The sequence below is a fragment of the Aquarana catesbeiana genome, linkage group LG04, assembly GCF_042186555.1.
Source record: "Aquarana catesbeiana isolate 2022-GZ linkage group LG04, ASM4218655v1, whole genome shotgun sequence".
NCBI classification, from domain to species: Eukaryota; Metazoa; Chordata; class Amphibia; order Anura; family Ranidae; genus Aquarana; species Aquarana catesbeiana.
This window is the reverse complement of record NC_133327.1, coordinates 624,681,201-624,708,053: the sequence shown is the minus strand read 5'-3', so window position 1 is coordinate 624,708,053 and position 26,853 is coordinate 624,681,201. Positions and strand designations below refer to the sequence as shown.

Here is a 26,853-nt window from a genome sequence, read left to right as displayed (position 1 = left end):
TCATATCACCGGAAGCATACCACATAAATCGTAAACATCTCATAATGGTTATACTCATTAAGAATGGATCTTCCCAGGTGCATATGAACATGATATATCAACCGACATACATAGGGAACATATAACCAAAAAAATTATACATTCATATATTATACACATATTTATAAAATCCAGTAACTTGAAAAAGTAATGTACAAACACCAACCCAAACCCATACAATCAGGGAACCGGTATGTGGTGATGGTAACTCTATAGGATTTAGGGGGTGTAACATGGGTCAGAGTGTGTCTGTCCATAATGATGGAATCGTAAAGCATACAGCATAAAAAATGCATACGGCATAATTGGTCAAATATTAGTATGTCAAATATATGTAAAAAAAAGGGGCTGTTGTGTAAGGCCTATACCTTATATACCTAGTGCAGGCAGTTCGGACGGGAAACACATTAACCTTGCAATTTATCGTACGTTCGGCAGAAATTTTCCAAACATGCCGTTCGTTTTTTTTCCACAAAAACGTCACAAACGATTATCGATTTGTACCCACTAACTTGCCGAAAAACGAACGAAGTGTCCATACGAACGATTTTTCGGCCGATTTTTCGTATAGTGTATGGCCAGCATAAGGAAATGCTTCCTTCTGCCTGCCGCGGATTGAAGACATCATCTAAGCCTAGGCAAAGTCTCTGGTGGACTGGAGCTCAAGGCCTGATTGTTAATAAGCATGAGCTCCGGCGTGTTCGCACAGCCCTTGTGCAGAGCCCGCTAGGAAGTCGGCACTGCGCTAATCACAGGGAGTGAGAAATTTCCCAATCTCTGCAGCCGCGCATCGGGACAATGTCTCATTGCCTGTGATTAGCGCAGCACAGTGCTGACTTCCTGACGGGCTCTGCACAAGGGCTGTACGAACACGTCTGAGCTCATCCTTAATTGTTAATGATAAAAGGTACAGGTTTCTGTTATTGTTGCAGTATATTGTGACATGTCAATAATTTATTCATGCAGATATGTAAATTAAGCCGGCCATACGCGGTTCCAATCCCGGCCGGCCGAGATTCAAAATGTTAATGGGCAGGCTGAATGTACCAAGTTGATCAATCGATCAACTTGAGTACAACCAGCCTGCGGGATTCTCTTGTGATTATCGCTAGCGGTTGCTAAAACCGACAGCAATAATCACTGTCTTCTCCCAGCAGGGATGGCTGACAATGGCCTGGCAGGAGGGATTCCTGCATCAACACTGTCTGTATTGATGGGGGAATCGAGCAAATTTCTTGGGTTACAGGAACGAAATTTGCTCTGTGTATGGCTGGCCTTACTAACAGGTCCACTTTAATTTGCATGACTGGACTTCCTTCCTCGCTTTAAATGTCAGTCCAAAAGACAGACAGACGATCGCTTTTCACAGAAAAAAAAAATTGTCTACAGTGAAATGGGCAGCACAGTGGTGTAGTGGGTAGCACTCTCGCCTAGCAGAAAGAAGGGTCGCTGGTTCGAATCCCAACCACGACACTACCTGCCTGGAGTTTGCATGTTCTCCCTGTGCCTGCGTGGGTTTCCTCCGGGTACTCCGGTTTCCTCCCACACTCCAAAGACATGCTGGTAGGTTAATTGGATCCTGTCTAAATTGTCCCTAGTATGTATGAATGTGAGCTAGGGACCTTAGATTGTAAGCTCCTTGAGGGTAGGGACCGATGTGAATGTACAATGTATATGTAAAGCGCTGCGTAAATTGACGGCGCTATATAAGTACCTGAAATGAATAAATAAATAAATAAATATTGGCCAGTTCAGCTGCACTGATATGTAGAATATTTGCTACATACAATGGATCATAATTATAGATGATTTATAGGAGGGGAGCAACAGTTTGCACAGCACTTTATTCATTAAAGGAGAGTACAGTGACAATACACTTTAAATTTTCTGCACGCAGCATCCCAGGTGCTTTGCACTATTTGGAAGGAGCAGCCGGAGGCTGGCAGCTGCTTGTTCAGACAAGGCACACCCTGCAACTATCATCTGACAGGCTGGGCTGCCTCCTCCTGCAGCTGTAATGGGAAACCTCCTTGATGACGTTCCTCAGTATGATCTGCATTTGCTCCCTCCAGCACTGTGCAGTCCCCTCTCCTCTGCACACACCAAGGGATGCCTGCACCTTTCCTCCCTCTGCTTTAATATATTTAACATCTGCCAGCATCTGTCTGTCCTGGGGTGTCAGTACAAGGACTGCTCTGCAGTGATTTCTCTGTGCATGCCTCCTGCCACCCTCACTTGGCCACCCTTGTGCCCACCGGCTACCTTCCTGTGATCACAGTCCAGGGACGATGATTGGTTCAGCAGCCAAGTTGGTTCATGACCGGGCTTTGGCCGATGGCTATGGCACCAATGAAAAGGCCCTGAAATACCTCAACCAGGACTATGAGACCCTAAGGAATGAATGTCTCCAGTCTGGGACTTTGTTTAAGGATTCCTATTTTCCAGCCATCCCTTCCTCACTGGGGTTCAACGAACTGGGAGCCAACTCCTCCAAAGTGCAGGGGGTGGTGTGGAAGAGACCTACGGTAAGTCACCAGCCTCAGGAGAGTGCATGTTGTATGAGAGTTGTAGAATCTGGGATTACCAGCTGTGGAACTACAAATCCCAGCATGGGCTGATCTACTGAAAGATTACTATTCATAGGTTGTTGCTGCGAAACTGAAATTCTCAAGGTAATCAGGTAGGTTTTACACCTTCGTGTAAGCTCCTTGAGGGTAGGGACTGATGTGAATGTGCAATATATATGTAAAACGCTGCAACATTGATGGCGCTATATAAGTACCTGTAATAAATAATATGAGAGCTGCCAATGTGCTTTTGTAAGTACACGCCACTGGGCTGTCATCCTCAACCTCATTTCACTACTAATCACACATGCAGAACAAGTATGCGGGTGGGGAGTTCCAGCTTGTCTGGATTCGCAGCACTTCCGAGTCATTATCAAACGATATATAGAACGAATATAGAATGATAGCCTTGGAACTTGTACCCTTATAAAATAAGTCAGCAGTGGGAGGTCCCATCTTTCTGTACTGACAGGTTCCCTAGAGAAAGGTTGGGGGGATCCTGATATCCCACGTCCCAGTTTATTTGTAGATACTGTCAGGTTCTGAATGTTTATTTTCCTGGTGACTAAGGATGAGTTCTGGCATGTTGGCACACTCAACTTGCAGAGCCCGTCAGGAAGTCGGCGCTGTGCTAATCACAGGCAGTTAGACATTTCCCGATCTCTGCAGCCGCGCATTGGTAAATGTCTCACTGCCTGTGATTAGCGCAGTGCTGACTTCCTGGCGGGCTCTACACGTGGGCTGTGCGAACACGCCGGAGCTCATGCTTATTAACAATCAGGCCTTGAGTGGTGACTACTAGTTCCAGCATGTCCAAACAGTATGCAATTGTCATGAAGTGCTATGTTGGTCATACATATGGAAGTTTATTATCATTTGCATGTTCTCTCTGTGCCTGCGTGGGTTTCTTTCGGGTACTCCGGTTTCCTCCCACACTCCAAAGACATGCTGGTAGGTTAATTGGATGCTGTCTAAATTGTTCCTAGTATGTGTATATATGAATGTGAGTTAGGGACCTTAGAGTGTGAGCTCCTTGAGGGTAGGGACTGATGTGAATGTATATGTAAAGTGCTGCGTAAACTGACGGCGCTATATAAGTACCCGAAATAAATAAATACAATTTTAACCATTCCCATATGGCATTTATAATAACTGAAATGATCAAGACAACTTACCACCAACAATGAATATAGCAAGTGGTAGCAAGAATAGTGAGTGCATTCATCTGTTCATTTTGTTTAGCAAAAATGTCACAAGACTATTCATTTATATCTTGTGTTTATAAGATAAATCGATGCAGAAAGTTTGGTGTTTAAAGCGGAACGCCACCCAAATAGGGAAGTTCCGCTTTAAGGACTCGTTCCCCAGTAATCTTGAACAATTGGCACTTTTGAGGAGTGGGGGGGGGGGCAGGTACCTGATTTTTGACAGGTACCCGCTTCCCACTTCCGTTCCGACCGCCACGGAGCTCGGAAGCGGACGTCCCCCCCCCCCCCCCCCCCCCCCTTTCAGTCAGTTCAGACTGCCACCATTCACGATGTGCAGCGCAACTCGCGCATTCACAGTGGGCACCCGGCTGTGAAGTCGCAAGCTGTCAGAGCCAGATGCCCATATTAAAGATGCCGGGGACTGAAGACAGCAGGTGAGACCAACTGGGGTGAGCACACCGCTGGATCATGGGACAGGTGAGTGGATGTTTTTTAAAAGTCAGCAGCTACAGTTTTTTGTTAACTGCTGACTTTTATTTTTTCCACAGGACTGGAGATCTGCTTTAAGTCATATGCTAAAGGTCCCTTTTCACATGGGGCAGATTTTGTTCCGATCAACAAGGGATACACTGACCAATCCCCTACTGATCGCAGCAGAGCAGGCGGATGACGCATCTATGACCGCCCAGTTTCTGCAGTGTGGTCTATGGGCAGCTGGGAGTAAACAGACTCCGCTGTACATTTACACCTGACTACCCTCATATACCATAGCTCCCAATTATCCCTGATTCCGAGGGACTGTTCCTGATTTGAAACTAAGTCCCTCTATCCTCCTCCATTTTTCCTTCATTTTAGTCTGATCTATATACAGTAGTTGTATAAAAAATGCACTTTTTATCATTCAAAAAGTGTTTCCCATTTGTAAAGTTCAAAAGCCAGCATAAATGAATGGTAGTAGTAAAAAAAAAAAAAAAACTAATCCATTTTTTTTTATAATTCTCCTTTAAGGGGGTGTGTCTTATGCTAAGATATTTTTGCAAATACGTGTGCCTCATTACCATATCAAAAAGTTGGGAGGTATGATATACTCCTAAATGGAAAAGGACAGATCCCCTTCTGTTTCCTCCTTCCTTTTTTTTTTTTTTTTGTGGACTGAATCGAACCCCATTGGTAGGTAAGTGTAAATGGACACAAGTCCATTTTACACTCGCAATTGCGATCAGGTCTGCCTGAAAAACTGGCAGGCGGATCTGATCGGATCACCCGTTTTAAAGAGGCCTTACTGGCTAACTTAAAGGATCAGATCAGATATCGGCGGATGTCAGCAGACATGTAACCGCTGACATCCGCTGCTCCATAGAGGTGAATGGAGGGTCTGCCTGAAAAACTGACAGGCAGACCTGATCGGAAAGCCTTAATCTAAGGGAAATTGAACAAGAAAATTGTATAATGTATGGCCAGCTTTAGATCTGTTCATCAGGCTTTATACAATTTTTATTATGTTATCTTTGTCACCTAAACTTTTTTATATTAAATAACAGCTAACATGGTACAATACTCTACTATAGCTAAGATAAATTGAGCATTTTGTTGTCAAATATAATGCAATGCAAACAAATCTACTCTACATCCTGAATGGATCCTTGTAACGGCTTGTAAAAACTGTTTGTGTGACATTCTCTTTGCCTTTCCTGTTTTACTGTCTTTTTTAACTTCCTTCTGTACCGTTGCTGTGCCTCTTTTTTTATGGACTTGAAAGTTATTCTACCACTGGGAAATTGAAGTACACATCTGGAAGGCTGTACTGTTTGGGCCTCCAGGCTTATACAGGCAGTCCCCGAGTTACGAAAACAATAGGGACTGTACTTTACAGGACGTCAGGATTTGCATACATTTTTATCATCGTATATCGCTGCATTTCCTGATTATTTTAACACAGTGTTTTCATATTTAGGGACATTTGAAAATCACAGTCTATGCACAGCCCCCAATCCTCAATGTCCGCCAATGTCAATTGATTGAATTGGCCATGGTGGAATATGTTGTAAATTTATACACTTTTTTGTTTCATGCAAATATGAAACGCATAAACACAAGAAAAAAACATAACATTTCAAACTAGTTTGTGTTGTAGCTTAAAAAAATTTTAATTTCTGCAAAATATTTACCCCCCATGATAATCTAACAAAAATATAAACAACAAAATCCACATGTATTGCCAGTTTACAGATGAGTTCCGATCATTATAAAAATACTGTATACTCTGAAGTAGAGCTGGCCATAGATGGATTGAAATTCCGGAGAGGGGACGGAGAGACTGACACGGACTTTACGCCAGCGCTGTCCCAGCACAGCATACCGCACCAAACATCCAGTGATTTTGCATAGAAAGCCGTTATAGTATGGTGCACTGATGCACCAGTGCCATGTGAGTACCCCGGTGTGGGGAGCGTTTTCTTTTAATAAAAGTATTTTGACTATATTACACTATATAGTTTCCTTTTCATTTATATGTATGGAGCCACATTGTTTCCAGCTGGAGGTGTGCAGCAGACACTAAGACTGTGCCCAGGGGTGGCTCCAAAGCGTATTTGGACTCAGGGTAGTCACACGCTCTGAGGTGAGCACATTAGCTTAAGGGGGTCACGAAGGAGCACAGGAGCATGTTTTGCAGCACTCAGGATATCTTCGGCAAGATGTTGGATTGTTGTCACAGCTAAACACCACCTGCACGTGTTTTATTATCACTGCTGGACATTATTTGCAAGCACTATTTAGAGTGCCAAAGAGAACTTTTTTTTTTTTTTTTTTATTATTTATTAATTTTTTCATTAAAAAAAAGCAGGATACTTTATATTGAGCACTAAGCACTTTTTATGTTGATTAAGACACTATGTATGGTGTAACAAGCACTATTAAGCACTAATTTATGGTATAACAAGCACTTGTTTTTTCACACCTTCTTTATTTATTCAACATTCATATTATTTGTATTTAATATTATCGCACTAGTAAGCACAGAGTTGGTTATTATTAATTTTTGTTTTTGGGGTCACCCAAGCGCAGCGTATAACTTGTAAAAAAATCAATCAGAGTAGCTACTTGGCATGCTGGGATAGTCCATTTAAGGGAAATGAGTCAGGTGATCAGGCTGAGGCCTGGGGCTGTATGTGAAGCAGCAGTTGAAGGTTAGGCCTAAGCTTGAGGTCTAGCCAGGCGTGTAGAGGCTCAGCTCGAGGGAAGCCTGATCGTTGCAGAGGTTCAGCCGGACAGTGAACCGACTGTTGTCAGAGGTGAAGGAGAAGCAGTTGCCACATGAGACGATCACTCCTGTTACCAGAGGCAATTGAGAACCAGAGGTCAGAGATAAAGGGGACACTATCTCCAGTAAGGGACAACTATTGGGTTACACTTTACCCCTACACACTACACTTGACAATTTGGCATAAAGCCTACCTAGTGATTGTCTGAAAAGCACAAAATTGTGTGAAAATCCTTTGAATACTGACAAAAAGGGGTGAATTTGTTTTTGTAATATAATCCCCTACAATTGTATAATGAATGAATGAAAAATGGACAAATATGAACATTTTTAAAAAAATATATAAATAAATATAAATATATTATATAAATATAATTGCCCACATCCGACAATGGACCAGTGGCAGTGCGGCACTGATGCACACCCCTCCCCCATTGCACCAGGGGCGGCTGCGGGGCTCGCAGCACTGTAAGCCCCCCCCCCCAGGAAGTCCGGCACTTATTATGCGGGGGGCTGTGTCCTCCTCGCCTCCTGCTGTGTCCGGCTCCAGCGTGTCTCCTCTTCCACAGCGCTAGGCATCCAATAGGATCTTCTGGCACTTTGGCCAATCAGGAAACAGGTCTCACTGATCTGCCTCTTGATTGGCGGGGAGTAACTGTAGTGTGAAAATAGCGAAAATTCATTCACTATGGTCACTCTATTTTGAAGCCTTTTAGAGCCTTTGGCTCAAATCATTTGCTTCAAAAAACACACGCCTGCCATAGGAATTCATGGATAGGGAGGGCGGCGGAGGTGTTGGGGGGTGGCGCTAGTGCGCCCACAATGCACAGGCTGCCCCTGCAATGGACAATGACACAAATCTGAATATCAAAAGATAATATATCTACATGTTTAAAGTGGTTGAAGAAAGAAGAGGGAAGAAAAGAAGAGAGAGGGGGCAAGAGAAGTGAAAGGAAGGGGGAGAAGGATGTTGTATCTCAAGGCCAGGACAACATCACCCTGGACAACTAGTTTGAGAATATGTTTTTAAAACAAACCCTTTTTTAAAATTGTAATATTTCGAATAATAACGTTTAACTTTTATAACTGATTAGTGTTTCCTATACTCAAGGAGGTACACTCAAAGTCCCAAACAACTATGAACTTTTATGTATGCCATATTGGTTTAGATGGAACATTTTCATGTGTGACCTATAAAGAGGACCTATGATGATCACTGTCATTTTAGGTCCCATGTACACTGCTGCTGCTAAACGGACGTTCAGAGGCAGTTGGACACTTTTTTTCAACTGCCCCTGAACTCATTCAGTGTTATCTTATGTGTACATGTACACAGGTTGTTTACTGTCGTTTTTAGGCAGTTGTGTTTTATAGGCCTTTTTTTAAGGCAAAAAAATTAGTTCAGACGCTGAAGTTTCCAACGTTTCAGACGCGTTTCTTTTATAGGAGTTTTTCGCTTTTGGCCATTTATATGTATAAAAATATATATATATATATATATATATATATATATATATATATATATATATATATATATATATATATATATATATATATATATATAATTTTTTAGAAACGCTTCTAAACGTAAACGCAGCAAAACGTGGGTTACTATCTGTCAAGTTAAATCATTCAGGAGAGGTTGTAAAAACGTCCCGTGTACATGAAGCCTTACAAGGTTTTTATCCTGTTCTGGTGACCATTTTTGCCTGACTCAAGGTAGTGGTGCTAGTTCTGGGGTTGAGGCCACCTGCAGTGCATCATGCCTGACCAGGACTTGGCAACTCCAGAAATCCGGCTAACATGGATGTACAGCCTCCTATATCTTCAATAACCCTGCAGAGCTTCCAGGTTTTGGCATTAATAGCCATCACTGTTCGCTCTTTATTTTGACTAAATGTAGGAAGTGCAATCTGACTTCTGTCTGCCTCTCAGAAAATGAAGAGTCAGCAGCGCCCATTATGGAGAATTCCATTAACTAAAGGAATAAGATAAAGAGCAACATTGGCACACATCCATAGACGCAGAGGAAGCTTGTGGACTGTTTTTTTTTTTTTTTTTTTTATTCTGTATATATTTTTAGATTGTTTATGTTAGGCTAAAGATGAGCACCCTGTCATTATCTGCATAGGAGGGGTGGATAAAAAACCTTTTTAGTTCAAATTTAAAGTGACCCTCTCGGAAGACCATTTATTACAACCAAAATCTTCCCATAAGATTATATGGTATGTACGTTTAACATATTTTAGGCATGTTATTTACCTGTAAAAGCCTCCCTGATGTAGACCTCCAAAAACTCTCAGACTGCTGCTGGGCGCCGCCATCTTGTAAGTGATGTCAGCAGCCCCAGTAGACTCAGAGCTGTCACTCAAGTGACACTCTATAGTTTATCCTCTCTTCTCATCCCAGTGGTGATATAAAAAGTTATGTATAGAGGTGAGGGGAGGAGGACCTTTCATTAAAATTCAATTTAAATGCACTATACTTTGTTAATAGTATTTCCTGATTGCCTTTTAGGAGTTGTGTTCCAGCCCTCAGTTCATCTCAGGAGGAGCAACTCGGACGGACATTTGTCAAGGAGCTCTAGGTAAGATGTGAAACTATCTAGCTGCTCAAAGCAATTAAAAATGTTTGGCCCAGCGCACTTTGCCATGGTCATTACCAAATGCTGGTACCTTTCTTGTATGGTATAAGCTTTACCAAACCAATCAAAAAGTTAAATAATCTGGTTGAAAAAAGTCTATTTAGTTCAACCAATAAAAGGGGGGGGGGGGGGGATTATACAATCCTATACCTACAGTTGATCCAGAGGAAGGCAAAAAACCCCAATAAGGCATGGTCCAATTTGCTCCTGTAGGAATTCCTTCCTGATCCTTCGAGAGGCAATCGAATATTCCCTGGATCAACTTTACCTATAAGTATCAGTATCCAGTGTACATTTAAAAAATAGTACATGGCCTTTTTTAAAGCAATCTATTGAGCTCTTACTGTGAAGAAACCTTTCCATATCTGGAGATTAAATCTCTTTTTCTCCAAACGTATAGAGTGCCTCCTAGCCCTCTGTGATGACCTTTTAATTGAATAACTTTACACCAAGTTCACTATATGGACCACTTATGTATTTGTACATGTTGATCATATACCCCTTAATCTAATTCTCAGGAGAGAATAAATTCAGTCCCTCTAATTTTTCCTCATAGCTGAGCTTCTCCATGCCTTTTATCAGTTTGGTTGCCCTTCTCTGCACTTTCTCTGGTGTCTACAATTCCTGGTGCGTTCCCTGTAATGAAAAGTTTTAAAAAATAGGTTCATCTTTAGGAGCATGTTACATTTTACACCCATATTTAGGGTTTAATACTGTTTGTAACATGTTCCTATTCACCCACCACCAGAGCCCCCTTACCCACTGTCCCATTTTGAAAATGGCGCGGCTTTGTGTGGTTCCACCCACACAGCCATGTCATTCATTCACAGCAATAGGAATGGGTACCAAAAGTGTAGCTCTTAAATGTGAAGCAAAATACAACAATAAAATATGGAACAAATGAGAAATAAACCCCAATAATCACTGATAAGAATGCAAAAATACAAATGCAAATAAACCCAGTGACTGGTGATAAGTGTCCGAAAAGAAATCCAAGTGAACAAAGTATGAAAAAATTAATTAATGAAAAATAAAAAATGAAACAATATTTTTGGGGAAAAATATATAATTCTAAATCACATATAAATGAATCCAAAAACTTCATGTGGAAATCATAACAGTGAACACGATGTGAACTTGAAGTAGAAAGTGCCACCACCAAACATAGGGAGGCTTACCAGAGAGTTTGGACACACAAGAACAGATGTTCTGTGGGTCAAACAGGCTTGTGTTGTATGCACAACCAATGGAACTGGACACTGGGATCCTCAAAAGGCTCCAACAGGAACTCACAGCTGTCCTCAAGATAGGTGGTAGTGATGATATTTCTCATAGAGTTGGTAACCAGGTGATCGTGGATATAGCAATGAATTCAATGTGGGGAGAACAAAAAGGGTCACATAGCGTAATTCCGTAAAATAGTACAATAAATTTAATGAAGCTAGGAAAACTTACATTAGGCAGATAAAAACAGTGCTTTTCATAAAACAAATGGCGTCAGTGGAGCCCTTCCCCACGCGTTTCGTCTCCATAGACGCCCCCAGACAATGTCTATGGAGATGAAACGCGCCGGGAAGGACTCCACTGCCGCCACTTGATTTATGAAAAGCGCTGTTTTTTTCTGCCTAATGTAAGTTTTCCTAACTTCATTAAATGTAATGGTACTATTTTACTGAATTACGCTATGTGGCCTTTTTTGTTCTCTCCACATTGAATTCATCTGCTATATCCACGATCACCTGGTTACTAACTCTATGAGGAATATCATCACTACCACCTATCTTGAGGACAGCTGTGAGAGCCTGTTGGAGCCTTTTGAGGATCCCAGTGTTCAGTTCCATTGGTTGTGCATACAACACAAACCTGTTTGATCCACAGAACATCCGTTCTTGTGTGTCCAAACACTTTGGTAAGCCTCCCTAAGTTTGGTGGTGGCACTTTCTACTTCAAGTTCACATCGTGTTCACTGTTCTGATCTCCACATGAAGTTTTTGGATTCATTTATATGTGATTTAGAATTATATTTTTTCCAAAAAATATTGTTTCATTTTTTCATTTTTTTTCGGACACTTATCACCAGTCACTGGGTTAATTTGCATTTGTATTTTTGCATTTGTATTTTTGTTTTCTTATCAGTGATTATTGGGGTTTATTTCCCATTTGTTCCATATTTTATTGTTGTATTTTGCATCACATTTAAGTGCTACACTTTTGGTACCCATTCTTATTGCACTTATCTAATTTGCCGTGTTAGCTGCTATTTTGTAGGCAGCGCAGAATTATTTGTTACATCATTCATTCACAGCAAACTGCGAATGAATGAACTATAAGTCCTGTCTTCCACTGTGGCAGATCAGCACGCTCCTAGTCCATTCATACTGCCTTGCACCGCACGGCGCACTCCCAGCACAGACACTGGGGTCCCACCAAGAGCCCTGAGCACAGTTCTAACGATCGGGACCGGGAACATCCGATTCCAGGTCACTTGATCGCTGTGATAGCCTCTGATTGGCTATCACAGTGATCAGTCACTGAGAAGCCTGCCCCTGTGTCTTCTTTCTCTGTGAATGAATGAGACAGATACATAGGGGGAGATGTACTAAAATTGGAGCACTCAGAATCTGGTGCAGCTGTGCATGATAGCCAATCAGCTTCTAAATTCAGCTTGTTCCATTAAACTTTGACAAATAAAATGGAAGCTGATTATTTTCTATGCAGAGCTGCACCAGATTTTGCACACTTCAGTTTTTGGAAAATGCGCATTTTTGTTTCTGGGCTTATGGGAACTAACATACACATATGTGCTATCGCTGCAATCGACAGGTAAAATCCACCTGGATACACAAAGTATTTGTGTTGATATGTACAGTTTTACTAACACATGTCAAAGTTGCAAAATTGGGTTTAGGCATTAAGATTTGCTTTACCCTTAGGTGCAAAGAGTTAATATTTTAAGCCACTTTCACCTTCACATCAAAGCTTCAGTTTTGGTTGATTTAATCTTTTTAAAGTGATTATAAACGATCATGTTGTAAAACAACCCATTCAGTTTAAAATATAAATGAAAGTCAAAACGTTTTTGTATAGATATAAAAAAACATTATAAATACCCTTTTTTCTTTTTTTATAAATTATCACATTCCCTCTGTTCTCAGCTGCATAAGAGCTGGGGGAGGGGGGGGAGAAGCGGCAGCACACTGATCTTCACAGTGAATGGTTGTGCAGCAGAGGCGTGTCAGGACAAGTCTGATCATTGGAGTAGAGTACACGGAGTTCCCAGCAGAGCTAGAGAACAAGCCACGCTGTGCTCCCATGCTTAATGTGGTCAGTTTTTATTAGGAAAGCCGAGGGACTGGCAGGAACACCAGGGATTTCACACAAAGGAAGCAATTCAAAGAGAACAGATACTTTCTCATACAAGTACATGGTACAGCAGGCACATATCAGGAACATGAAGTGTCGGGGTAACAAATGCTTTAAGTTGCTCATGCACTGGACAATGCTTACTCCTCAGTTGGCAGGTTGGTTTATAAAAAGTATCTGTTTAAACACTTGGTTTGTCACAGGAAGCTGATACTGTGACAGGAAGAATATTAAAAATGTGATTTCCTGTTACAGGGTGCCAAGATCCAAACACAGTTTCAATGACTTTACCTTATGATGTTTGCTGATCAGGCATGTTGTCTGTAACCATGCATTATAATCAGTATCATATATGGAGTAATGTAATAGGTAATGCAGTTTTGTAATCAATAATGCATCCATTATTGTGTTTTTAATGCAAAAAGTGCAAGAACCTGACCATCCTCTGGCAGTCTCCTGTACAGCAGGACTGGAGCGTGAGAGAAAATAGCAGCACAAGGAGCCAATCAGTTCATGTGCTGGCAAGAACTATACTGATAGGGGGAGAGATCAGAGTGACAGAAAGATGAGTTCATCACTGTGCTACTTCTCCTTTCACTGTCTAGCTACAGGCTGGGACAGGTCCATGCCAACCTGGGATCAGGTAAAGGGGGTTAAATGATGCTGGCCATGAGATTGAGGACACCTAGAGGCAAAAATAAAGGGGGTGGAGGTCTCTAGATTGAAGGTAAATATCGAAGCAATAGCTGGTTTTGTTATTTTATCTTTTAATTGGCTATTCAGTTTTATCTTTTTATTTCTAGTTGAAGTTCTGTTTTAAATTACTCTTTCTGTAACAATACACTGACTGACTATCCAAAAAGTTTGTATTGGTAATGAATACTTTGTAAAACAGTAGTACATTGATCTGACTAGTAGGTGCTCTGCAGTCTTCTAACCATAGAAAGACTACAAGTACCAACTAAGCAGCATGGCAAAAATTATTTGTAGATACCATTTTGGATATATTTTAATTGTACTATTTATGACTAAGGCTTTGTAGCTGAAACGCGTAAGCCATTGTATACTGTATTCCACCTGTATCAATAAATACATTTGCTGTGCATGATGTGTTGCCAGTTATAAATCTCGACCCTATGCTGTACTTGGGTGTTAGGAAAACACCATCAGCAAGAGCACCGTTCACTCACCTTCTCCAGGGAATCCAGATGGACGTTGATTCTGTCTTCTAAAATCTTAATTATACTACATGAAGTGGGTTTATAGTTAAACAGCTATGAAACCTCTATAGGTCAATTGTTTTACCCAACAACTAATTTTGTGGTTCTGTTCAGCTGGACTTGTGCTTTACACATGCCTGCCTCCCAATATAGCTAGGTGGGTGATACCAGAATTATTCGTTTTGTAGCTTTTTTTTGTCACTTCCCCATATTCAGCAAAGTAATTGGGCAAAGAATGAATATCACCCCCAATGCTGAGTTCTTTTTTTTGGGGGGGGGATCCCCGCTCCTGAAACTGTCTAAGTATATCAGCTGTCACCACATCCCTCTCCTGCTTAAACATGTTAGGTTTGAAGTGCTGTGCAATCCAATAAAGCCTCTTTTCAGTATTGTTATAATTTATTACTTTATAGCAGGCATGTCCAAAGTCCGGCCCGCGGGCCAATCGCGGCCCGCGGTCCGGTTTCGGACGGCCCGCCTGGTAATTTTGACATATATATCTTTTGTGGCCCCCAACGAATCCCCGAGCGCCGGGGGCCATAAAAGATAGATATGCTGGCTGCCTTGGAGGGGGCGGGACAAGCGCCGTACAGGATACAGGAGAATTTCCTGTTTACACGGCGTCCTGTGTAAAAGGAAGTCCCGTCTCCTGCGCTGCCATTGGACAATTGTTTTGTCCATCATAGGAGGCGGGACTTTCAATTAAAGAGGCCGCCGTGTAAACAGGAATTTCTCCTGTATATCTGTTGGCGCTCGTCCCGCCCCCTCCCTGTCTCCTCCAAGGCTGCAGATGGACATGAATCAGGCTGCACTGACAGCAATGGTGAGTCTGCATTCATGTGAATGTGGTGGGGGCTGCCGTATTTATGTGAATGTGGTGGGGGCTGCATTCATGTCAATGTTGGGGCTGCATTCATGTGAATGTGGTGGGGGCTGCATTCATGTGAATGTGGGGGCTGCATTCATGTGAATGTGGTGGGGGCTGCATTCATGTGAATGTGGTGGGGGCTGCATTCATGTCAATACGGTGGGGGCTGCATTCATGTCAATACGGTGGGGGCTGCATTCATGTCAATACGGTGGGGGCTGCATTCATGTCAATACGGTGGGGGCTGCATTCATGTCAATACGGTGGGGGCTGCATTCATGTGAATGTGGTGGGGGCTGCATTCATGTGAATGTGGTGGGGGCTGCATTCATGTGAATGTGGTGGGGGCTGCATTCATGTCAATACGGTGGGGGCTGCATTCATGTCAATACGGTGGGGGCTGCATTCATGTTAATGTGGTGGGGGCTGCATTCATGTTAATGTGGTGGGGGCTGCATTCATGTCAATACGGTGGGGGCTGCATTCATGTCAATACGGTGGGGGCTGCATTCATGTCAATACGGTGGGGGCTGCATTCATGTCAATACAGTGGGGGCCACATTCATGGCAATGGAGTGGGGGCCGCAGATGGGCACTGATTAGGCTGCATTGATGGGCACTGACCCTTATTTTGCTTCACAGTTCTTTATTTAAAATTTAAGATTTTTTTTCCTGAAACTTCATTTTTAAAGTGAAGGTGCGTGTTATAAGCAGATTAAATCCGGTATATCCAAATAACACGCCCAAGCTCATCTATTCACCACACACAGCACAAAGGCAAGAGAATTCTTGTTGGGCCGTGTATTAGTGCTCGGATGGACACACTTAGACCAAATTTTAATGGTTTAAGAATGTCAGGCAAAATGGTCGGCCCTCAAGCATGTTCTATTCATCAAATCTGGCCCTCTTGGAAAAAAGATTGGACACCCCTGCTTTATAGGATTTATATAACGCCACCAGTTTGTGCAGGGCTTTACAATATAAAGGTAGACAGTACAATTACAATACAAATCAAGACAAGAGTGTTCGGAGGGCCTTGCTCATAAGAGTTAATACTCCAAAAGGTAATCGCTGTTTGGGGTTGAACTGATGGAGAAAGTAAAAGTTCAGTTCTTGCGGCGGGATAGGCTTCCCCGAAGAAATGATTTTAAGGGGATCAGCTAACAACAAACAGGTTGGGGTAGGTTATTTCAAAAGATGGAAAATTCTTGGAGGTGAATATGCTAAGAGGAGACTGGGAACTAGAGAGGTCTTTTTAAGGGCGATGAAGACAGTTTGGGTGAGATTTAGAGACAAGATTGGTGATATAGCTGGGGCCATAGTTGTGGCTGGATTCGTATGCTGTTCTTTATTAGTTGGGCAAACGGAAGCCAGTGGAGTCAGAGGGATGGTGGACACCATGGTGGACACTGAGTGCTTGATAAGGTCTGGTAGTATTCATGATAGATTAAAGTGTGGGGGTAGCCTGTGGAGAGGTTGGCCTAGGAGGAAGGAGTTGCAATAGTCGATGTGAGAATTTGAGAAATAACAAAAGAGTAAATTTCTAGCTTGGTGGTGTTATTGGTTAAGAAGAGACGTATTGAGGTAAGGATGACAAGATTTTGGACAGTGATAGATGTGGAACTGAAAGGACAAGTCTGTGTCCAGGATTACCCCTAGCACCATGGCAGGAGAGGAGGGAAGGATCGTCGTTTTGTTAATCTAAGTGGAAAAGTTGGGGGAGCAGACACGGGTTGCAGAAATATTATGAGCTCAGATTTGGAAAGATTGAGTTTAGAAAGTGGAGTGAAAACCACAGTGATATGTCCATTAGTAAATTGGTGATGTATGATGAGCCTGAATGGGTAGAGAGCGGGATTTGGGTGTTGCCAGCATAAAGATGGTATTGAAAGTCATGGGAGGATATTGGCTGACCCAAGGAGGAGGTGAAGACTGAGACTAGAAGGGGCCTGAGGACCCCCTACGGAGGCAGCAGGGGAGGACATAGAGTTGTAGGTGACACTGAAGGACCACTTAGGAAGAGAACCAGGAAAGAGCATAGTCTTGGAGGCCAAGGAAGTGGAGTATACCAATAACCTCAACAAGTCCCATTTGTATTGGCCAGATGGCAACTGTAGCTGGTCCTATTTGGATAGCACTCACCCCTGCTTGCTACTGCCTCTCACCATTTGTGTAGCCAATGCTAGGTAAAATCTTATTTGATATAACAGATTTATATATACTGTATGTGCATGTACGTCCCGCAGGTTTGTGTTTTGCCTCTGTCTGAGTTTTACGTTGCCAAGGCTCATTACATAAGGAAAGGCTTTTAGTCGAGAGCCCAAGAAAGCACTTTACATTATTACAATCAATAACATTGATTTGCTAACCGTTATGTAGAATCCACTGCATTAGCAGCAGTCCATTACACCTCTTAGTTTAGCCTACTGCAGCTACACACAGTTCAAGCCAAGAAATCAAATTGAAGGAGAACGTCTATTCTTTTTAATATGTTTTCAAAGAGATCAGCTTGTGAGTATCGGTGCTTATAAAAGCGGAGCTCCCAAAAGAGGAAGCTCCACTTGTCTGCCTCCCCCCCCAATGTCACATTTGGCACCTTTTTGGGGAGGGAGAGGGGAGCGGGTACTTGGTTTTGACAGATACCCACTCCCTCTTTTGGCTAAGCTGGCCTATTCACCGAGCGCAGAACGCTTTGCGCATGTGCATTAGGTATCAAGCCAGGGTGGATATAAATCAATGGGTTTTTTTTGGATTTATAAAAAAAAAAAAAAAAAAAAAAAAAAAAATTAGATTTTTTTTTTTATTTAAATTGGATTTTTTTGCTTTAGATTGGATTTTTTTTTTTTTTTTTACTTAAATCAGATTTTTTTTAATTTAAACTGTGTGTTTTTTTTTTTTTTTTTATCAAATTTTATTTTAATAAATTCTTTTGGAGTAAACATCTATCTAAAGATAGTTATTCAGCATGAAATGGAGCTTAGTTGTGTAGCATGAGGCTGTATATTCTGCAACATTTACATTTTTGGTAAACTCATTCAATGAATCCAAGCTCTGCAAGCTGTGATAACATGCACTGCATTGATGCATTCACACAATTTCACAGTAACCATGAGATAAAACAAAGTTCAGGAATATTCCTTTATCCTATTGTTTTGCAAATCTATGTACACTACCTGACGGCTTATTATTCTAAATAGGAAACCTTCATTTTGTTTGCAAATATTAAAGAGTCTAACTACCAGCAAGAATAAGTCCTTACATTTAAAGAGCACCTGTCATTTCAGATCCATCATGGCAGCGCCTGTTAGCGGGCATCCACTCACCTGCTGCCACCACGTCCCTCACCTTGTTGTGTCACCTCCATCACCAGCCGTCCCATTAAAGTGAATGAGACTGTCGGTCAGTCAACAGCGGGTCAGAGGAGGAGCCGCTGCAGGACAGAGATGACAGTTGTTCTTTAAAAATTCTGATTTAAATCGAGTTGATTTAAATCAAATCCACCCTGGATCCAGCTGTAAAGCTGCAGGGCTTCACTTCCGGGTTCCCTTAGTAGAGATAGTAGCGGGAGCACTCGATAGCCAATTGAAAAAAACGGCTCGGGTGAGGACACCACTGGATTCCTGAACAGGTAAGTGTCCCATTATTAAAAGTCAGCAGCTACAGTATTTGTAGCTGCAGACTTTTATTTTTTTCTGAAGGAGTCTGGAGCTCCTCTTTAATGTCTTATAAACCTTCTTTTACAACTACAGAATGGTTGTTCTTTACCGCTCTTCTCACCATGCAGGTCTATGAATTGGCCTACCCAGTGAAAACAATGTTCTACCTGTGTGGCTATTGTTTCAATGGAGGAGCAGTTTTGTCATGCAATGACAGGAAGTGTATTAGGACTACAGAACACCTCCCCCTTTCCTCTTCTCTATAACATGGGGAGGTTTTTTTGTAGTCCACAGAAGTAACCTGGGTAGGGTTGATAATGCTGCAGAGTGCTCAGGATACAGGACAGGATTTTTGGCAGGTTCAGCAAATGTATTTTTGCACATATTGGACAGATATTACAAAATTGCAATGGTATATTTACCATACCGAAATAGAGCACATAAGAGAAGTTAAGTGTTAGGATTTACATATGATAAACGCTACAATTGTACCTCAACTGACGTTCTTCTCTAACTGTACACCCCCAGCAAATTTATCAGGTATTAGACAGGCTGAAAAGTCTAAAGAAATTACACCTATTGAGATTGTTTCACATAAAAGCCCAAACCTATTTTTATAGTTTTGTATATAGTGGGGAAGCTTTTTTTTTTTTTTTGATTGTGCCTTATTGGGGAGATTTTCCCTCACTTCCTGTTCCAGTGACAAGTTGTCTTTGAGACAGGATGTGAGGGAAAATCTACCTTATTGGAACACAGTCCACAAAATGTACTTGCCAGAGGTTCTTACCCATTCTATCCACAACTAAAAGAAACCAGGTTGTATTGGAGAAGGACTTTGTCTCCCGATGCAGTATGGGAAAAAGGAGAAAAACAATCTTACTGGATTTTCAATATATGGTGTGGCGGCAGACTATCAAACCCTCACCTCTGCTAATCCACAAAAATAGATTTTGCAAACTCTAGGTTTATAATACATTTTATGCAGACAGAGGCGCAATAATAAAATTTAATTTTGATACATTATAACAAGAAGTTGCAAATGTTTCTCAGTTTTCAAAAAGAAATTAATGACCCAAAACCCTGGGTATAAATCCAGCCACACCACCAAGGGTTAATCATAGCAAGAGGCATCTATGCAGCTGAATACTCCCATGCATTTCATTGTGATGGACCTTCAGTCTCCAGGCACAGGAGAGCCAAGTGAGGAGGGAGAGTATAAAATAGCACTCTGCTGATACTGCTGTGATGCACATTACTGCCTTCCAGCTCCGGGGTTTACACAGCTATATGGCTGCTTTGGCCTAATAAATGGGTTCCCATTTCCTGAAGCTGCACCAAACCTGCACTAAGAAAGGGAGAGCAAATCTTTGTTGAAACAAAAAGAAAGGGAGAGCAAAAAGCTGCCCAGATAGAAAGGATAACTTGCTACAAATTTGTGGCAGTGCTGAATTGTAAGTCTGTTAACTTGCTGCAGATTTTCACTGGCAAGTTGTACACTTGCAGAGCACTTGAAGCACAAGTTCTAGTTGACACTTTTCCAATTTGAAGCAAATTTGCGTGCCAATTCTATAACAAGAGCAAAGTTGCAGTGGTGAGTCTACTGCAAGAGCTTTGCAAGTCTACAGCATGAAAATTCCGCCACAGCGACCCCCTGTGGTGGGATGACTAGAGCACAACACAACGGAACCAGAACTTGCAGAGTTTGCAAAGAAAGTTGATCTGGAGTCATGCAAAGCGGATTTGCTGTAATTGTGCAACAAACATGTAAAGCCTGGCAGGCCTAGCAATGGCTTAGGAAGTCATTTTTAAACTTGCAGCACAATTGCTTGCTATCTGGGTAGGAATGGTGCAGGCAAGAACACGTTCCTTAAAACAATTAAGGTGTATCTAAAAACTTTTTTTCGTTTTGAATTACTAAGGGGTTGAAAGTAAGCATGAGCACTTAGTCACTCCCACCAAAGTAGCTCCCAATCATCACAAAAGTGGGTAGGGATGCACGTAACATCAATTACCTAATATGGCCACAAAGCCTCATTTGATCAATTATGTTCTCCAAATATGGCAATGTAGCTATATTAGGTCATTGAAGTCACAAGCATCTACACCCCTTTTTTGTTACATGTGGCTGCAGAGAATGCCCTAGCTGTGGCTGATTAGGTGCTGATTTGGCAGGAGTGACAGCTTGCTTCCGGGTTTGGTTTGAACCAAAGTTCTTCAGACCAAACTCCTGCTCCTCTCTACTTAGAACCTGTGTCATGTTATGTTGCTGTCTGTAATCTTGCTGCTGGAATTCACCCTCTTTATGGGCCCTTTCACACGGACATTCCGATCAGGTCCGCCTGTCAGTTTTTGATCGGACACTCAATTCACCTCCATGGGGCAGCGGATGTCAGCATTGCACTCTCCAGATTTAGTTAAATCAACTCCTTAGTGTTTTGGAGAGAGCCAAGTATACACTATAGAAATATGTGCTTTGTTCAGATTTCATGTCTGAAGTTTACAATCACTTTAAGATTGCATCAACCTCTTCCTGTCAGTGTAACACATGTATGTAGCGGCAGCCAAGATGGGCCTTAAAGTGATATTAAAGGCAATTTCAAAAAATGAATTTTTTTTTTTTTTTTTTTTACAAACATGTTATACTTGCCTTCTCTGGGCAGTGGTTTTGCACAGAGCAGCCCAGATCCACTGCTTTTCGGGTCCCCCCCCCCCCGCCGATGCTTCTGGCCCTTCCCTCAGCCATGGGGGGGCACCCCAGCAGGCTCGCTTCCTAGCCACTACTCTGCGTGTCCACTCTCTCCTCATTGGCACACTGGCTGTAATTGACAGCAGTGGGTGCCAATGGCCAATAAGAGAGAGCCGCTGCTCTCATGCACAATGCTGGATTGCGATGGGGCTCAGGTAAGTATTAGGGGGGCAGCGGGGGGCTGCTGCACACAGAAACTTTTTTAAGATCATGCATAGAATGCATGAAGGTAAAAAAAACGTAAGCCTTTACAACCACTTTAACGCCCAGCGTCATACATATGTGTCCACATCTCGTGGGCAGCGCTCTGGGCAGGCTGCGGAAGGCTGCTTTCTTTTTCTCCTCCTGGCGGCCAATCAAATCGGATCTCCTTTTGGCCAATCGGGTGATAGGTCTCAGGACCGGGAGGAGAATCAGTGTTACAACCAAAACATCCTCCTTATTCCAAAACCCTGCTACAAAACAAAGGAAGAACGTAGATTCGCAAGTCCAAGGACCACGGCTATGGAATGCTCTACCTACTCACATTCGCATGGAAGAAAACCATCAGGCCTTCAGAAAAAACTTAAGACCTACCTCTTCTAAGAAGCTGGACAACACAGGACGGATCCAGCACCTTGAGGCGATTCAGTTCACATTTGCGGTGCTATACAAATCATTCATTCATCCATACAATAGCAAATATTAATTCGCTATGCTACACAACTGGGTGGGCTTCGGGCGCAGTATTCTGCGCCCCGAGCCCACCCTTATTTGAAGCCTATTAGTGCCCCTGTCTCTAATCGTGTGCTTCAAAAAAGAAAAAAAAAAGCCTGATTCGAATCCATGCGTCTGGCGCCCTGCATGTAGATTAGGGGGGCAGACGTGTGGATGGGGGGGCGGCGCCCATGCGCCCCTAATGGATGGGCGGTCACTGTTAAAACCTGTTCTGATTCAAAAGAGAAGTCCAATGTGTGTGTGACTCAGCTGGTACAATGTAATCTGGATGGCTTTGTATTCTCTGTCATGTGTCAATCGAATCTGTTATACAAAGCTCATTCAAAGGAGGCGTGGAGCAGGTGGCACTGTGGCAGTGGCCCTTCCTTACCGTCGTCACTCAATACAGGAATGCTTTGTGACAATCACTCCTGAAAATGAAAGCCCTGCAGGTATTTACAGTGAAGGTATAATCTTTCTAATATTGGTTAGATGCACATGGAAAATAAAGCTTTAAAGTGAACCTGTATTTCTTTCCTTGACAGCAGGTAACAACAGGCTCAGAAAATTAGGTCTTATTTATAAGGCTAATGCAGTTATGTGGCTGTGTAAACCCAGGAGCTGGACGGCAGTGCTGAAACAAAATTAAAGGTAACTAATAAAAACACTGCTGGCAGGTAGCTCTTTATTGCAGAAGGCTCTTCTGCAAAAGCAAACACTTCCCTGCTTGCTCAGGCTCTTCTATTGAATGCACACTCTAGGTGTGCCGAAATGATGGACTCCTGTGCTCATGTGCCGCATGACATCATTCTGCGACCGGCCAATGAAGAGGTTGAAAACCCCACACCCAGAAATGGTCGGGGAGACGATGACAGCAGCGGGTTTTACCACCACATCATTGGAATGAAGAGGTGAGTATTTCTTTCAGTGTAGTTCCGCTTTAAAAGTGGTAGGTGGAGTTCAGCTTTAATTTGTTAACCACTTATTTAAAGTCAAATTATTTCTACTGGTCCATCTAACATTATTCCCGCTCATAAAATGCTGCCTTCCAAGGGTGTCTCCATTGCTCCTCCCATAGATAGTGGAGCCACCATACAGCAGGAAATGTGCTATTGGCCAGATCACCAGGAGAAAAAAAAAAAAAACTAAAAACAGAAAACGAATGCAGCCATAGCTTGCAAGGATTGGTAAGGTGTAATATATTAGATTTATGTTTTTTGGTTTAGCTACAGTTTATTGTCCTTCAAAGACGGAGACCTGTTTGCAGTTTCTTGTATCTAAATTACATTTCATTATATGTTCACAAAATGCACTATTAACTCTGAGATTGCAACATGTGATTATGCGGTTTAGCGGAGATGAGGGTTTTCCACCACACCCAAAGTGAGAAATCCAGTGAGTGACTCAGCTGGTACAATGTACCCTGGATAGGTTTGTATTCTGTGTCAATAGCCTCTGCTATTCACAGCTCATTCACAAGGGGCACGTCCCTTTCTTACTATTGTCACTAAAAACAGAAGGGACAGATCAAACTCTTTGTGACAATTTCTCCTAAAAACCGAAGCCCAGCAGGCATTTAGAGAAAAGTCATATATATATATATATATATATATATATATATATATATATATATATATATATATATATATATATATATATATATATTATATTTTTTTTTTATTCTTTTCGATGCATGTGGGAAATAAAGCTTTAGAGTGAATCTGTATTTTTCGCATGACAGCAGACATCATAATTTATTCCTCCCTTCCTTGCCGCCACTGTTCACCCTTCATCCTCAGGGTGCACGAACCCAGTGTCCCATTTATGTCTTTAATACATAGATGAAATGCATATAAAGGAACTGTTTTGCCTGCCAAATGATTTCTATTTCTGTTCATTCTGTTCTCAAATTCACACACCTCTGCCAAACAGCACAGATCTGTTTGGCTGCAGGGGGCAATTATTCTTCTCTGCTGCAGTTAAAGTGGTGGTAACCCTTACATCAGGGATATGCAATTAGCGGACCTCCAGCTGTTGCAAGTCCCATGAGGCATAGCAAGACTCTGACAGCCATAAGCATGACACCCAGAGGCAGAGACATGATGGGACTTGTAGTTTTGCAACAGCTGGAGGTCCGCTAATTGCATATCCCTGCCTTACATATACCCAGTGAAGTGCCTGGCCTCAGGTGATGCACAGAGATGAAACAAATCCTCTGACATAAGTTGTACCTGTTTATCTGCAGTCTTCTCTTCTCTAAATCTGTTCAAAGTCCAGAATTTTTAAAGCTTGTCTGAGCTTTCAGAAAACAGGGAGAGGAGAGCTGCAGTTATACTCTCGTGGTGTCAGGAAAACTTATCAAAAGTGGCTCATACAGATAACAGAGGAAGGAGGCAACAGACAGAAATTACATTTAATCAGTGGCGGCTGGTGCTTAATATTTTGGGGGGTGGCAAACCAACGGCACTCCCCCGGCGGGAGACTGGCGGGAAGGCAGCGATCAGTACCCAGCCACGGGAGACGGACGGACGGATCGATATGAGGCCTCCTTACCTTAGGAGGCAGATACTGAGTCCTGGTCGGAATGACATGCTGATATCCTCTCCTCCTCCCGTCACTATCCGAGCCGGGGAGTGCTGGATGTGGCTGCGGGTAAGCCATCCCTGGAGACCTCGCTCCGGGGCCGTTGCTTCTTCTCTCGGCTGAACAGAAAGCTGGACCCAGGACCTGCTTCCTGATTGGCTGGGAGGTGAATCAGGAAGATGATAGCGAATGTTAATTCTCGATTTTTCACACAACTGGGCGGGCTCAGGGCGCAGTGCTCTGCGCCCCGAGCCCACCCTTTTTTTAAGCCAATTAGAGCCTCCGGTTCTAATAATGTACTAAAAAATACCCCATTGAATACCCCTGTACGGAACCCTGCATGTAGATTAGGGGCTGGGCACATGGATTGAGGGGGTGGTGCCCCTGCGCCCCTTATGGCCAGGCCACCACTGCATTTAATGCTCTTAAAGCAGCATTCCACCCATTTAAAAGTCAGCAGCTACAAAAAGTGTAACTGCTGACTTTTAATAATCGGACACTCACCTGTCCCACAGTCCAGCGATGTGGGTGAACGAAGCCCTGCTCCTCTCCCCCTCCTCTCTGCAACGCCGGCATTGTAACTTCACAGCTGGGCACGCACTACGCATGCGTGAGCCGTGCTGTGAATGGCCGGGCAATCTTCTAGGACCTGTGACGTGTCCCAGAAGATTGCAGGGAAAGAGGTGAACTGGGCGCTGCGGAGCCACGGGAGGAAGTGGGGGCTGGGTGCCTCTAAAAAGAGAGTATGCGCTTCCCCCCTCCCCCCCCCAAAGAAAATGACATCGCAAAACAGTGTAGTGCAATGTTTTGGAGTCACGCAGGACCCCTTCGTCAGGCATGTGACATAGGGTTGCCACCTCATCCCTTTAAACCCGAACACATATAAATTACACAGGGTCTGTGGCTGATTCAGGTGGTAAGTTCACTTGGTGCCTTATCTGCATTAAATTAGCTTTAGAACCTGAGTAATTCATATGTGTTCAGGTTTAAAGGGATGAGGCGGCAACGCTAATGTGACGTCACATCAAGATCCTTGGTGTGCTGGCCAATATCTACATTATTGTTCCAAATCGGGGACAGTTGAGACTGAGGTATGTTTAGAGGGATTTGCTTTGTTCTTATTTCATGACTGAGGTTTATAGCCACTTTAAGTCAGACCTATGGGCCTTGTCCCTTCCCCAACCTGTGATTGGACAGTGTAATGAGATGCCGAAGACTGATTAGCTCCTCTCTCTACTCTCTCCTCTCCTATCATTAGCATGCTCATTGTTATCACTTAAGCACTGCAGCAGAGCTGAGCGTTTTCTTTTCGCTGCTTCTAGCAATTCCAGTTTGAGGTCTGTTGTACAGGGGTTGTAAAAGACTGATATCAAGTCAAATGCAGCAGCTTACTCTGCTTACTTGAGCTGTGTTGTCTAAGAATGCACACAACCTGGCTTAGTAGCATGAATGCACGAATGCCTCTTAGCCCCTGGCTTGCAAAGGAGCCACCTAGGGGAAGGAGAAGCTAACAGAGGTGGCAGGGGACTGCCAGAAGAGGAGGTAAGGGACCTTTCTGTGCACAGAGTAGGTAAGTATGCCATTTAAATGCAATGTAAATAAATAGGACTTTAAATATACCCCTCAGGAGACCAAACAAAATTTATAAACATGCACGGTAATAAAATCCTCCAAATCTTTTATTATCAAAGCGTTAAAAATCAGAGGTGGTAGAAAACACGGTTGTATAAAACATATACACAGAATAAAAGTACCAGCACCTGGCATTCAACTGTCAACGCATTTCACGGGAACAGCTTCCTCAGGACAGAGGCGCCAAAGTTCAATATGCTTAGATACAACTCTAATGTTGCGTACACACGAGCGGACTTTCCGGCAGACTTGGTCCGGCGGACCGGACTCCGTCAGACAATTCGATTGTGTGTGGGCTCCAGCGGACTTTTTTCCCCCAAAAATCCAACAGACCTAGAAATAAAACATGTTTCAAATCTTTCCGACGGA

The 26,853-nt window shown here is 42.7% G+C and overlaps 1 protein-coding gene across 1 annotated transcript in view; it reads left to right on the top strand.

Annotated features, from left to right (window-relative positions):
* The first annotated feature begins 2,064 nt into the window (after positions 1 to 2,064).
* The window catches only part of CAPN2 (calpain 2), a 112,333-nt gene continuing 87,544 nt past the window's right edge, over positions 2,065 to 26,853 (top strand). Inside the window, exons 1-2 of the mRNA XM_073628334.1 lie at positions 2,065 to 2,564; positions 9,594 to 9,663. Of these exons, the coding sequence (XP_073484435.1) occupies positions 2,328 to 2,564; positions 9,594 to 9,663 (307 nt within the window). The 5' untranslated portion in view covers positions 2,065 to 2,327. The remainder of the gene's footprint in view (positions 2,565 to 9,593; positions 9,664 to 26,853) is intronic.